An 11,996-nucleotide genomic window follows, 5' to 3' on the forward strand; every position below is an offset into this window, starting at 1 on the left:
GGAAAGGCGTGAGGCTGCTTTGGCAGAGCGGCGAGCAAAGACAGGAAGTATGATGCAGCGCTTCCTCTCCACTCTCAATCATGTTGTAAAAAAGCCATCAGAATTAAGAGTTTAGCACCGGGCCAAATAGCTGGAGATTAACGGCTCCAAAAATAGGTGAAATGGGCTGTGTGTGTGTGTGTGTGTGTGTGTGTGTGTGTGTGTGTGTGTGTGTGTGTGTGTGTGTGTGTGTGTGTGTGTGTGTGTGTGTGTGTGTGTATATGTGTGTGAGTGTGTGTGTGTGTAATTGAGCGAGAGAGGTATTAACAGAGGAGAGAGACAGAAAGAGGGGAAATTGTCGCAACTAATTTGGTAATTTGGCCCGGAGTTAAAGAGCCGCCTCAGTCATTACTTTAAGTGCAGTTAAAGCTTTGCTATATTTCTAAAATCCAGTGGCCTAGTTTGTAGATCAGCCGACATGCTGCACGCAGGGATTTGTACGTTTGTTTTGTACCTTCTCTTAGCCTCAGCGGCTAAGCTTACCCACGGACCTGAACAGGACTAAAGTTAGCGGCTAAAGTTAGCCCCCGTTTGTCACCTGATCCCAGTCGAGGGTCGAAGGTTAGATTTCTTTCTGAGGACCGTGATTGGGTTTCACAGCCCGACGTCCATCAGGTGGCTGTCATTAAGCATGACATGAAATGTCGGCCAAGAATCTTTCAGGGACGGGTTTCAACTGCAAAAATTAGATTTTAAATCTAAAAGAAAAGAATCTAAAAAAAATATGCGTGAATTTGAAGTTTTTTTTAATCACTTCTCTGGATGGTTTTTTCTAAATTAATTGTCTTTATGGTTAGAATTTAAACATTTTTATTTCTAGTTAGGAATAACGTGTGATGTTCCTTTTATTATAGCAATGGGAAATTTAATTAAACACGGGATGAGCCCAGTGGGTGTCAAATCCTACAGCGCCTCCATGTGGTCAAGGTTTAAAAGCGTTTTCTTGATGCATAAACTTTCATTTTTTACTTTTTTTTTTTTCCAATCTCAAATCTCTCCAAGTCCCCGTTGAACAGATGCAGCATCAGAAAACGATAAAACTAATGGGTGTGAGGAGATACGGGCGTCTGGTGCGGGATGAAGCAATGACGTGGGTGACACAGGAAGAACCAGAGTGACAGCTGATGTGACTCATGTCTATTTTTATTCAGGCTCTCGGCCGCTGCGGGAGGGAATCTCAGGGAAAAAGACACGTAAAACCTCTCCATATCAACAGACGACAACTCCAGTCCGCTGTGAAAGACGGCGACGCTTCACGGCAGCTGTAGTCCTGTGGAAAAACTTGCAGAAGACAAAGCTCACACTGCTGCAGATCAAAAAAACGAAACTCAATCCAACACACAAACGTAGATTACATGTAACAGGTAGGGGGAGTGCAGGAATAGAAGCGACTTTTAATACGTTGGCAACTTTTCTCATGTGCTGCTGGATGGCGACAGGGTGACACGCTCTAAGAAGTTAAATGTGCTCTTCTACACCTCATCAAACTTTTTTTATATTAGTCACTCCATCAGAGCGTCCTCTGCTTTCCTTTTTAATTTTTTTCCCATCTTCAACCCCATTTCTTGTCTTTTCACATCCTCTGTTCTTCTTTTATATGTTTAATTCCTCATCGGTCATTACATTATTTACAGTATTTCCTTTTCGATCTGCCGTTGGACTCGGTTCTCAAACTTCTCTTTGAAAACATTTCATGTGCAAAACGGTGTTCCCTTTATCTAAAACCAAATGCATTCCATGAATAAGTCAACGAAATTACATCTAAGTCATAAAATGTGCTTCGTCCAAAAACGTCTTGTGATAAAATGTGGCTGATAAAACCCAAAAGCTGCAGTAACATCACTAAGTAGATCACTAGAATAAAATATGACATTATTACAATCCTAAAAAACCCACAGATTTAAAACCCTCGTCTCAAAGTGTCCGGACCAGAGTCGACTCAGTGCAGAGTGGATCCAGGGCGCCACACACAGGGCTGCAGACCCAGGTTGGAGGTGCTGAATCTGGGCCTGGGAACCCTGGGTAGTTGGGTGTTGATGGATGTTTCCCGGGAGACACCGGTTGGGCTCAACGGGCTCAGATCCGGAGCGCTCTTGAACTGCCGATTGGCCGGTGGGTGGGAGGCGGTGTGGGAGTGGGCTTGAGCAGAAGAGAATGTGGGAATCTGAGGAAGAGGAGCAGTAGGAGCTGGGGGGTGAGGAGGAGACAGAGGGGAGGTGGCCCACTGGGTTTGGTACGGTTGGTACGGTCCGGGTGGGGGGGACATGACGTCTGAGCGCCACATGGGTTCTCCGAGTGTCGTCGCCGATCGGGGGACGATGACCTTGAGGGCCGGCGCTGACGGCGGAGGCGTGGAGAAACGTTTCACCTCGTACACTCGAGCCGTCTTCTGAGGACCATCTCGTTGCTGATGAAGCTGGGACGGGACCCCCGGGGGTCCCCCACCTCCGTAACTGAACAGAGAAGAGCTGAGCTGGTGGGGCTGGTGGTTCATAATCTCCACCGACTTCAGGCCCGCTTTTTTAGAACCGGACACCCCAGACTTTGCCACCTCGGGCTTTTTCTGTGCCTTCGGAGGGCAGGAGGGAGAAAGAAGGGGGTTGTAGCTGATGGGAGGGGGAGCACGGATGTTGGGGGAGTATTTCCAAGTCGCCGGGAGCGACGGTGTGGGTGAGGGCTCCCTCGTCTGGGTGGGAGAGTAATGAGCTGCGGTGACAGAGGGCGCTCTTTCCACCACGTACCGATCCATCCTGTTTTGTCTGCGGGCAAATAGTTGGCCTCCTTTCCCCCCCAGCTGTGGCAGCTGAGGGGTTTGTGGTTTGGGGGCTACCGGAGGTGGTCTGGGTCCCCGCTGAGCCTGCATGAAGTTACAGGCCTCGGCCCCAAGCCTCAGCCAGTCCTCCTCGGGCCCCGACTCGTGCCCCGCCTCCGCACTGGGCGCCGCTCCTACCTCAGCGCCCGAGGTTCTCCCTACGTGGTCGTCCAAGTTCTGGATCATCGACATCAGGTCCGGGTTGGGGTTGACATCTTTGTTTTGGACCGAAGCGAACATCGGCTTCTTGCTGCTACGGCGACGGGCTTCGCTCAGGATGCCGGTGCGAGCAGCTGGGACGGCGATGCGTTGCTCACGTGTTGCCAGAGAATCGGCGGTGGTAGTAGTAGTAGGACGAGGGGGAGGTGATGCTATCGCCATGGCAGCAGGGGGGGCGGATGGAGATGGAGAAGGTTGGGTTAGAGGAGCGGGAGGAAGGGTGGACTGTAGGGTGGAGGGGGGAGCGTACGCAGCTGGGGAAAAGGCCAGAGGATTCACCACCGGTTGGGAGAAAGGTGTAGACGACAGAGAGGATGGAGGCGAGAGATTTGAGGGGAGGGAGTTCGCCGAGGGGGGGGTGTTGCTGTTGTTATTTCTTGGAGGGATGTAGAGAGAGGTGCTAGACACCGCTCTCTTTGCATCGGGTCCTGGTGGATGGTGAGTCGGTTGGATTGTCACCATGGAGACAGCAGCCACAGGTTGGTTGGCCGTCGCCATTGCCGTGGGCTTCGGTTGGGGGGGTCGAAACATCACAGAGGTGACGGACGCACGCGAAGGGGCGGGGCCCGCAGCAAAGGGCCTGGCGGTGCGGTTCAGGCCACCTTGACTTGGACTGAAGCCGGCACTCAGATGAAGGTCTGGGTTTGGACTGAAGTCGCCCTGATGCCCATTTTGACTCGGCGGGGGCATTTGAGAGGGCAGATTCAGAACAACGCTGGCCCTACTCACCGCTGGCGACCCGCCATTGGTCAGAGCCACAGCCGGAGGAGACATGTGTGCAGGGTGGTTTCTGATTGGCTGCTTTGTGATGCTGGTCTCAACACTTGAGCCCTGATTGGGTGAGTTCTCCTTCTCTGTGAGCTCTAGCTCTTGTTTGCTAGAAGTTGAGATATCTGGACTTTTATAGGCGAGGATGTCCTGCCATGCGCTGTGTTTGGTTGTTGGAGTCGTGGGAGTGGGTGGTGGGCAGGCGGCGCTTCTCCTGTCCAGCAGGTCTAGATAACCGCTATCCCACGTGGGGTCAAAGGACGCCGAGAATCCCTCCTCATCGACCTCTGAGCCGCTCTGGAAGGAACTCCCTCCTTCCTCCTCCGTCTCCCCTTCTGTCTCCCCTTCTGTGTCTCCTCCTCTGTCTTCTGCAGCTTTTCCGAAGCAGGTCAGCGTGTACTTCTTGGCCCTTTGCCGACGTTTCTTGAACATAAGCACCCCTTTGGAGTTGGGGTTGGGAGCATCAGTCAGCAGAGAGGCGATGGAGCGACATTTGGTCCGAGCCTCCTTCACCTGCTTCTCCACCTGACTCTCCCCACGCTGCAACCCTGCAAGACAGGAAGGCAAAATGAATACAGAGACAGAAAGAGGACGAGGAATACCTGGCAGGTCATGGGAGACATAATGGAAACAGCTCTGACTGATGGATTGAGTGTTATCATAGTGATGAGCGCCGATGAGGATTACCAGTGACGGACAGGAGGGTGTGTTGTGGATTTAGAATAAAGAATTCCTGCTGCTCTCCAGGATTGCGTCACACACTCCAGGAAGGTTGGATCACAATGTCTCTCCTGCACTAACGCTTGCTGGTTTCGGGGGCATGTGCGCCACCCTGCTAAGTCCACGGCTATTTGACTCATTTTGGTATCTTGGCCCAACTCATATAGTCTAGTCTCATGATGCAAAGTCCAAGAAGACCTATTGAAAACACCCACAAACCTACAATCCAGTCCGATAATGACAGTCAGGACGATGCAGGGAACAAAACGCTAACACATCTCAGTCCCGAGTGTTAGCATGCTAGCGTCATTTAGCCCTAAAGACAACAGCTGAGAGAGGATATGATTAGTTTTGTCGAATGTGTCGCTCAGACTTCATTGTCGACCCAATGAGAACACAACTGGAACGTGACAGAAGTCCTGAAGGGGATTTGACAAAACCACACAATGGTTCCACATCAGAAGTCAGGGGCTCATCAATATCTGCACCAAACTTTATTTTGACATCTTATTGATGGACCAACAACCTTCATCCATTGAGCTACACACAAACAAGATGCACCAGCATCAACAAGGCAAACGAGACCCCCCGCCAACTTTTTCAACCACATATAGATGATTTTCTGTTGTCTGTTTCATTATACTGAATATTTATGTCAACCAGTGTTTGTGTTCTAGATCCAGTATAATTCCTTGTCAGTGTAAATATCGTGTTAAAGCAGTTCTGATTTTAAAAGTATCTATAGATCAATTGAACACAAAACTGACACAAACCCAAGACGACTAACTTTTTAAAATGCAACATAGCAAAAATATTCTTCCTAACTTTAAATCAATAATAACATAAAATCACTATTCAATTCCTGACTGATGCACGTCCCTTATAATGGATAACATGAATTATAACCAGCGAATGAATCTTACCTGTGTGTGCGACGCGTGAGGCTTTGTGTCCACCTTGATCTGAACCTGACGGTGATGTGATGTCCTTCATCTCACAAGTGTGAGTGTATGTCCTCAAACTCACTCAGACCCTCCCACACACACTCACCCACACACACACACACACACACCCTCACAGTGTCTAACTGCGCTCTGAGTGGGGAGCTGCCGTCCTCTGTCCTCCAGCTCGTCTCCTCCGGCCCGGCCCATGTAAAGACCTTTGTCCAGCCGCTCAAATCAACTCATGATGTCAAGCCTCTATTCCTGTCTGTCTGACAGGCATCAAACACCTGTCTCACACACACTGACACACACAAACAAGAGCGTAGAGACCCCTCACTAGGAGATATTTCGACAGCAATGTCATCAAGTGTGTGTGTGTGTATGAGTTCATAGAGCCAAGTATAGTTTATAGAGGAAGGCTTTGTCGTAAATCTCCACTGAATCCTGATCTGCACAGGCCGACACACAGCTGTATAGCAGCAGCGCTAACAATCACATAGCCAATGTCAAAGGTAATGTGTGTGTGTGTGTGTGTAATATGAGAAAGGACAGATCCCAGGATGTCTCAGTCATCATTTGTCCTGTAGCAAAGCCCCGAGCCATTCAGCTCATTACTGCATCAGTGGTTCATGTCAACCACAACTCAGTCAGTGCATAACTATTCAGTCGGGTCAGTGGTGAGCATTATTCATTATCGATGACATCATCTGTTGATTCGACAAGATACATGATAAAAACACTGGGATGAGATCGGTGAGATTAAATGAGATTATTGAGGTCAATATAAAATAAATTTGTATCCTCCAATTGGTTTATTCTAATCAGACAGATTTTATTCTCTTTGAACCGAGCCACGCAGGTTTTTGTCATCCAGTCTCGATGCTAAGCTAGGCTAATGTCCCTTACAAATCTCATTCTGGTATTGACTTTCTCATCTAGCGCCCAAAAAAAAGTTAAAAAAGACATTTACAAAACACCAAACTATTCCTCTCCATATTTATTTAAGGATAATACAATCACACAAGAACTGCGCACATGGTACAACATACACACCCACACACATCGCTGCAGACACACAAACACGCAAACCACATATTCAGCTGTGCGGCCTGTGCGTCAGGCTGCATCCTGTCCGTCCATCAGAGGCTTCAACGCCTATAAATACAGCCAGCGAGACAAATGCTCTGAATACTGACAGACTGACTGCTGTTTGAGGGGGGAGATGAAGGGAGGGACGCGGGAGGCGGAATGCATCTCACCCCCTAAACGCCGGCCTGCGACAGTTCCGCAAAACGACCGCTAGAGGGCGACACAGCTGCGGATTAATGCATTACATCTAAATTATAAAACAGATAGACTGCTGTCAAGACTGAAGTAGTTGCACTCAGAGGAGGATTCCTGTTTTTTGTTGTATATTCATATTATTATATTATTATATCCTCAACCTGAATGGAAAGAAGAGTTCTAACTCCAAATTCACATTCAAAACCGATATCGTGGCCAATAATGATAATTTGGTGTGAATGTATTACTTCTGCTGAGGAGGTTGTGGTTTTGGCTGGTTGGTTGGCGGGTTCGGTTTGTTCTTGGAGGTGTGACGCTGTTGTCACCATCATTATTTACCTGTACCGGTGTGTTGGAGTGTGTGATACTCACTGGCTTGTCGCGCTTTGTCCATGTAGGTGGTAGAGAGCTCGTCGCTGACGGGGGTCAGCTGTGGTCCTACCATGGGCACCAGTTGTCTGCTGGAACCCAACATCAGAGCCTCTTTAGCCCGTTCAGGGGACACGAGCGGCGGGCAGGTAACCCCGATGCAGCCCCCTGCCTCCTGGAAGCCGCTGTCCCCCTCTCCTTCTGCCTCCACAGCCCCCTGGTCAGGGGTCGGCGTGAGGGTGTGAGGGGTCAGGGTGTGAGGGGTGTGTTCTGGAGTGGTCCAGTCGCTCTGGGGAGGCTGGTAGATGAGCTCTCTGCGAGGGACGCCAATGAGACCCTGGACGTCCCACTGACCCTGCATGGAGACCCCCGCATCCGTTGCACTCTCATACCTTAGAATTTAACCAATGAGAAGAAGGTGTTAGGAAGGGAGGGGGGAGCGAGGGAGGAAGGAAGGAAGGAAGGAAGGGTGGGATGGAGGAATCTTAAATGTGCATGAAAGCAGGTGTGGGGTGATGCCTCCATCCCTTACCCGCTCATCTCTGACGCGTCCTCCTCCTCCTGCCTGTCGTAGCGTAATGGGGAGCGAGCGTGGGGGGGCGTGCGGCGTTGCCGTCGGTGTGAGAGCGACTGCGTGTCGGCGTCGCTGTCGGTCTCTCCGTAGTACGCCTCGCTGTCCGGAGGGGAAGTGATGCCCTTCGGGATCCCGGTGGGGGAGAGGATGTAAGTACGTAGGGGAGGGAGGGGGACAGTAGGGGGGGACAGGATCCTCATGGAGGAGCAGGGCGGGGCAGATGAAGAGTGGAATCCTGAAGGGACCCTGGAAACAAACATATAGCTTCATTTAACAACGTTAGAGACTGTGTGTTCTGTGAGTGTTTGTGTGTGTGATGATCTGACCTTTTGACCTTCAGGTTCAGGGTGGCATTCTGTGTGTCGATGAGGGTCATGGCCTGTGCGTGGCTCAGCTCTGCACACGTGTGATGGCCGATGGCCAGCAGCTCATCGGACTCCTTCAGGCCGGCTCTGCAGGCTTTGCTGCGTCTGCGTACCTGCAGGGAGGTAAAACAGACAAGATATTTCCATTTTTCTATTTTTCTTAGTACTTAACTCATAGAAAATTAAATGCAAAATACTTTTAAACCTAAAGCATAAATTAGGGTTTATGCTTATCATGCATAATTAATTTCACACAGCATGTTTATTTATCTGGGACTTTTAGGAGCTTTACTTGATTCTATTTTATGCTCCTTAAACTTCTCCTTTCCTTCTGTGGTTTTTAGATAGTATAGTATATATTTTAGTTTGCACTATAAACCGTATGACCAACATCCATCTCTGGTGACATATTATGGGCTGTCAGGCTTCCTCAAAAAGTACTGCAAATGGAGTGAAGGCATTTTTATGTGACGAAGCTGAAAACTTGTAGAATAATTTATGTGTTTGGCGACAGACGTCTCTCTTCTCCTGCCAGCCGTTCTCGTCCCTGTATCGAAATAACTTGTGAAATTGTGCACCTGTCGATGGAGGTCGCTGAGAGATGATGTCATAGCACCCATCAGGAAGTGTGTGTGTGTGTGTATGTGTGTGTGTGTGTGTGTGTGTAAGGGGGGGAGAAGAGATATAAATGTGTGTGCTCGCTTCCACTAGAAGAAGACAAAGTCTTTCCCTTCTCCTTCTCATACCCACACACACACACACACACACACACACACACACTACTACACTCACTTATCTCCATAAAAACGTTGAGTGGATCGTTCCCACACCTAATTGGACTTTCAAGAGGAAAAAGTATTTACCTTTATCAACGTCTCATGACTCAATGACTCAATGTTCCAGCTTCACATGCAGGACAACCTATTAATACTGTGTTTTATCATTAATGTGTGCACACTTAGAAACACACAACACAAATGAACATCATGAAAGAGGGAGTTCAAACAGCTGCATCCCCAGCCCGGACAGGGGGGGGGGACGCCTGGCGTTCACCATATGTTCCCCTCGTACTCAAAATAAAACCTAGTGGGAAAATCAGCCACATTCCGAGACAGATGAAGAAACACGGATAGAGAAACGGAGAAAACAAAGCGTGAAATCCTGAGGATTCCCCCACAAAGAGTGTGTTTCATTATCAGACACAGCTGGAAAGAAGTTTTCAATAGTTTTTACTGTTAATTGCATATTTGAGAAAAAGCTGGAGTTGAGTTTTTTGGAGTTTGAATTTTTATATATATATATATATATATATATATATATATATACACACACACTGTATATACTGTATGTATTAGTTTATTTTTAAAAATAACATTTGCACGGAAATGAATAACACACAACTGCCAATATCCCACATCAGTTCCTGACTGTTTAGAATCGCTTTTTAAAAAAAATCATGTCTAAAAACTTGACACACACACACACACACACACACACACACACACACACACACACACACACACACACACACACACACACACACACAGACACAGTAGATGATGGAGGATAAAAATACTCACTATGATCTTCATGAGTGTGTGTGTGTGTGTGTGTGTGTGTGTGTGTGTGTGTGTGTGTGTGTGTGTGTGTGTGTGTGTGTGTGTGTGTGTGTGTGTGTGTGTGTGTGTGTGTGTGTGTGTGTTTCGGGATGTGTGATTATGTGTGAACAGAAGGCATTTTTCCATCATTGCCTTCCAACTCCACTTCAACGATCTATTCTGATCCTCCTCTGCCCATCAGGCTTATCTGAGACACACAGAAGATAGGGTACGCACACATTCACCCACAAGAGGAGCCCACGCTGACCAGACTCGCATTAAAGGTGACCTTATCTGGTGGAAATCCCAGATAAAGAGAGGCCTTTGTTGCCAGAGCTGAGCTGCCTGTGAGGCCGGCATGAGGGAGTCACATTCCTGCTCTCCAGAATAGATTTTCTTAATAAAGAGAACCATTTAGACTGTCAGCAAATAGAAACACAGACATAAAAAGCATCCGGAGACACCAAAGAGATAAAATAACCCTCCAGAGGTTAAAGTCAGCTCCTAAAAATTGTGAGTCTTGAAAAAGATTTGTTTGTTCTCCAGTAGAGATGGAAATGATGTATATGCAGACGATGTGAGGATCATCTCAGGTCATAAAACCTGAGTTCATCTTCAACGAATATCAAAAGGGAAGGAACGACTAAAAGTAGCTTTGAATCAATGAGATGGAGAAGAAGATGCTGGCGGAGGTCCAGCTGGGTGGAGCGGAGGGAAGACAGTAGCTGTGAAATGTCTAATAAAACTCTTCTATTCTGCTATGCTCACGTGACTTTAGATGAAAGGAAAAACCACAAGCGTGTGGAGCAAACCTGGTAAAAACACTTGATTACACAACGAATGAAGAAACGACCAGTCTTGAATGACGAACAGATTGGAACCACAAGACTGACCACTGAAGCTTGGGACCGCCACCAGCAGCTGCTGGCGGGGCCCCCTCGGCCCCGACTCCTCTTTGACTCCTTCATGCAGGCTCGGCCTTACCTTTGACACCTGTAGAGGTTTGTGCTCCTCTGCTCCTCCCTGCAGCCTGAAGCCCCACGGAGCTCCTCCTGAGAGGGACACCACGATCTCCTCCGCCACCATCCCAGCTCACAGCCTAGTGTGTGTGTGTGTGTGTGTGTGTGTGTGTGTGTGTGTGTCTCGATCAGCTCCTTACGCGCCGCATGTATAAATGAATGTGACGGAAGCCTCAAGCTTCTCTCCATGACCGTGGCAACCCCCCCCCCCCCCCCCACACACACACACACCTTCCTCCCACCCACCCCACTCCACCCTGGAGGAGACGGGAGGTGGCAGGCTTATCTGGGAATGCTGGGTAAGAGGGTGGGTACTAAGGAGGGTGAGAAGTGTGTGTGAGTTTGTGTGTGTGTGTGTGTGTGTGTGTGTGTGTGTGTGTGTGTGTGTGTGTGTGTGTGTGTGTGTGTGTGTGTGTGTGTGTGTGTGTGTGTGTGTGTGTGTGTGTGTGTGTGTGTGTGTGTGTGTGTGTGTGTGTGTGTGTACGCATGATTCAACACTTGCCATGTCACTCTCAAGCACTCACTGTTCAGGGGATGCTTGCTGATATACCCTCCCAAAATAACTCCTAACACCACTCCCTTTTTGACCCCCATGGCCAGCCTGGACAGCAGCCATGACACACACACACACACACATCTACACACACTATCCCAGCTACAATTCGCAAACAGCGTTGTGTAGCATCAAAGAGTGAACAAATGCTGGCTCTCAGGATGAGCATCGTCTTCACACTGCAATCGCTTTAAACTGGATGTATTTGGTCCCTGAATAATAACGAATAACAATGAAATGATTTCACTTTAAAAGAACTGCTATTACAAAAACAACACCAACAGCAGCAGTGCAACAAATATCTCAAATGGCTTACACAATATTTTACACAGTCAGTCATCAGCGTGTTCCTTATCAGTAATCTTTATACATATGGATTGAGATGATGTCGCCCAGTCAGTCACTGCTGAGTCATTAGACATTGTCACACCACCTCCATCAATTTCACAGCTTTTCAATTGCCTTGAGGACATGACTCATCTCTGACCAAACCAGAACTATGATGTCGTTCTCCTCCAGGAACTGGGTTCATCAAAATTTGGGATATTTTAGTCTGAATGATGCTGGTGTGAATGCATCTTTGTGAAATTGTGAAGCTTTACCACGCTGGACCGGGCCTCCTCTGGCATGTGGTCGTCTTGCCTCTGTGGTTTTCTCACAGGTGTAACCTTCCTCCAGTCTGTGTACATTTATATAGAGGTGGGTTACTTTGACAAAGGTGTGGTGATTTCA

At 48.3% G+C, this 11,996-nt stretch overlaps 1 protein-coding gene across 1 annotated transcript; it reads right to left on the reverse strand.

The window, feature by feature from the left end:
• Positions 1 to 1,161: 1,161 nt before the first annotated feature.
• LOC137588122 (synaptopodin 2-like protein) lies at positions 1,162 to 10,880 on the reverse strand. Its single transcript, XM_068304959.1, has 5 exons — positions 10,677 to 10,880; positions 8,056 to 8,207; positions 7,688 to 7,975; positions 7,159 to 7,547; positions 1,162 to 4,386 (listed from the first exon to the last, which is right to left on the reverse strand). The coding sequence occupies exons 1-5, from the start codon at positions 10,776 to 10,778 to the stop codon at positions 1,979 to 1,981; spliced, it is 3,339 nt and encodes a 1,112-aa protein (XP_068161060.1). The 5' UTR covers positions 10,779 to 10,880; the 3' UTR covers positions 1,162 to 1,978.
• Positions 10,881 to 11,996: the final 1,116 nt, after the last annotated feature.

Source organism: Antennarius striatus, chromosome 21 (assembly GCF_040054535.1).
Source record: "Antennarius striatus isolate MH-2024 chromosome 21, ASM4005453v1, whole genome shotgun sequence".
NCBI lineage: Eukaryota > Metazoa > Chordata > Actinopteri > Lophiiformes > Antennariidae > Antennarius > Antennarius striatus.

Coding starts and splice junctions, on each gene's coding strand:
- LOC137588122 (XM_068304959.1), bottom strand. CDS start 10,778: ATGGTGGCGGAGGAGATCGTGGTGTCCCTCTCAGGAGGAGCTCCGTGG. Junction 8,208..10,676: donor AACCTCTACAGGTGTCAAAG/GTAAGGCCGAGC, acceptor ACCTCCCTGCAG/GTACGCAGACGCAGCAAAGC. Junction 7,548..7,687: donor GACGCGTCAGAGATGAGCGG/GTAAGGGATGGA, acceptor TTAAATTCTAAG/GTATGAGAGTGCAACGGATG.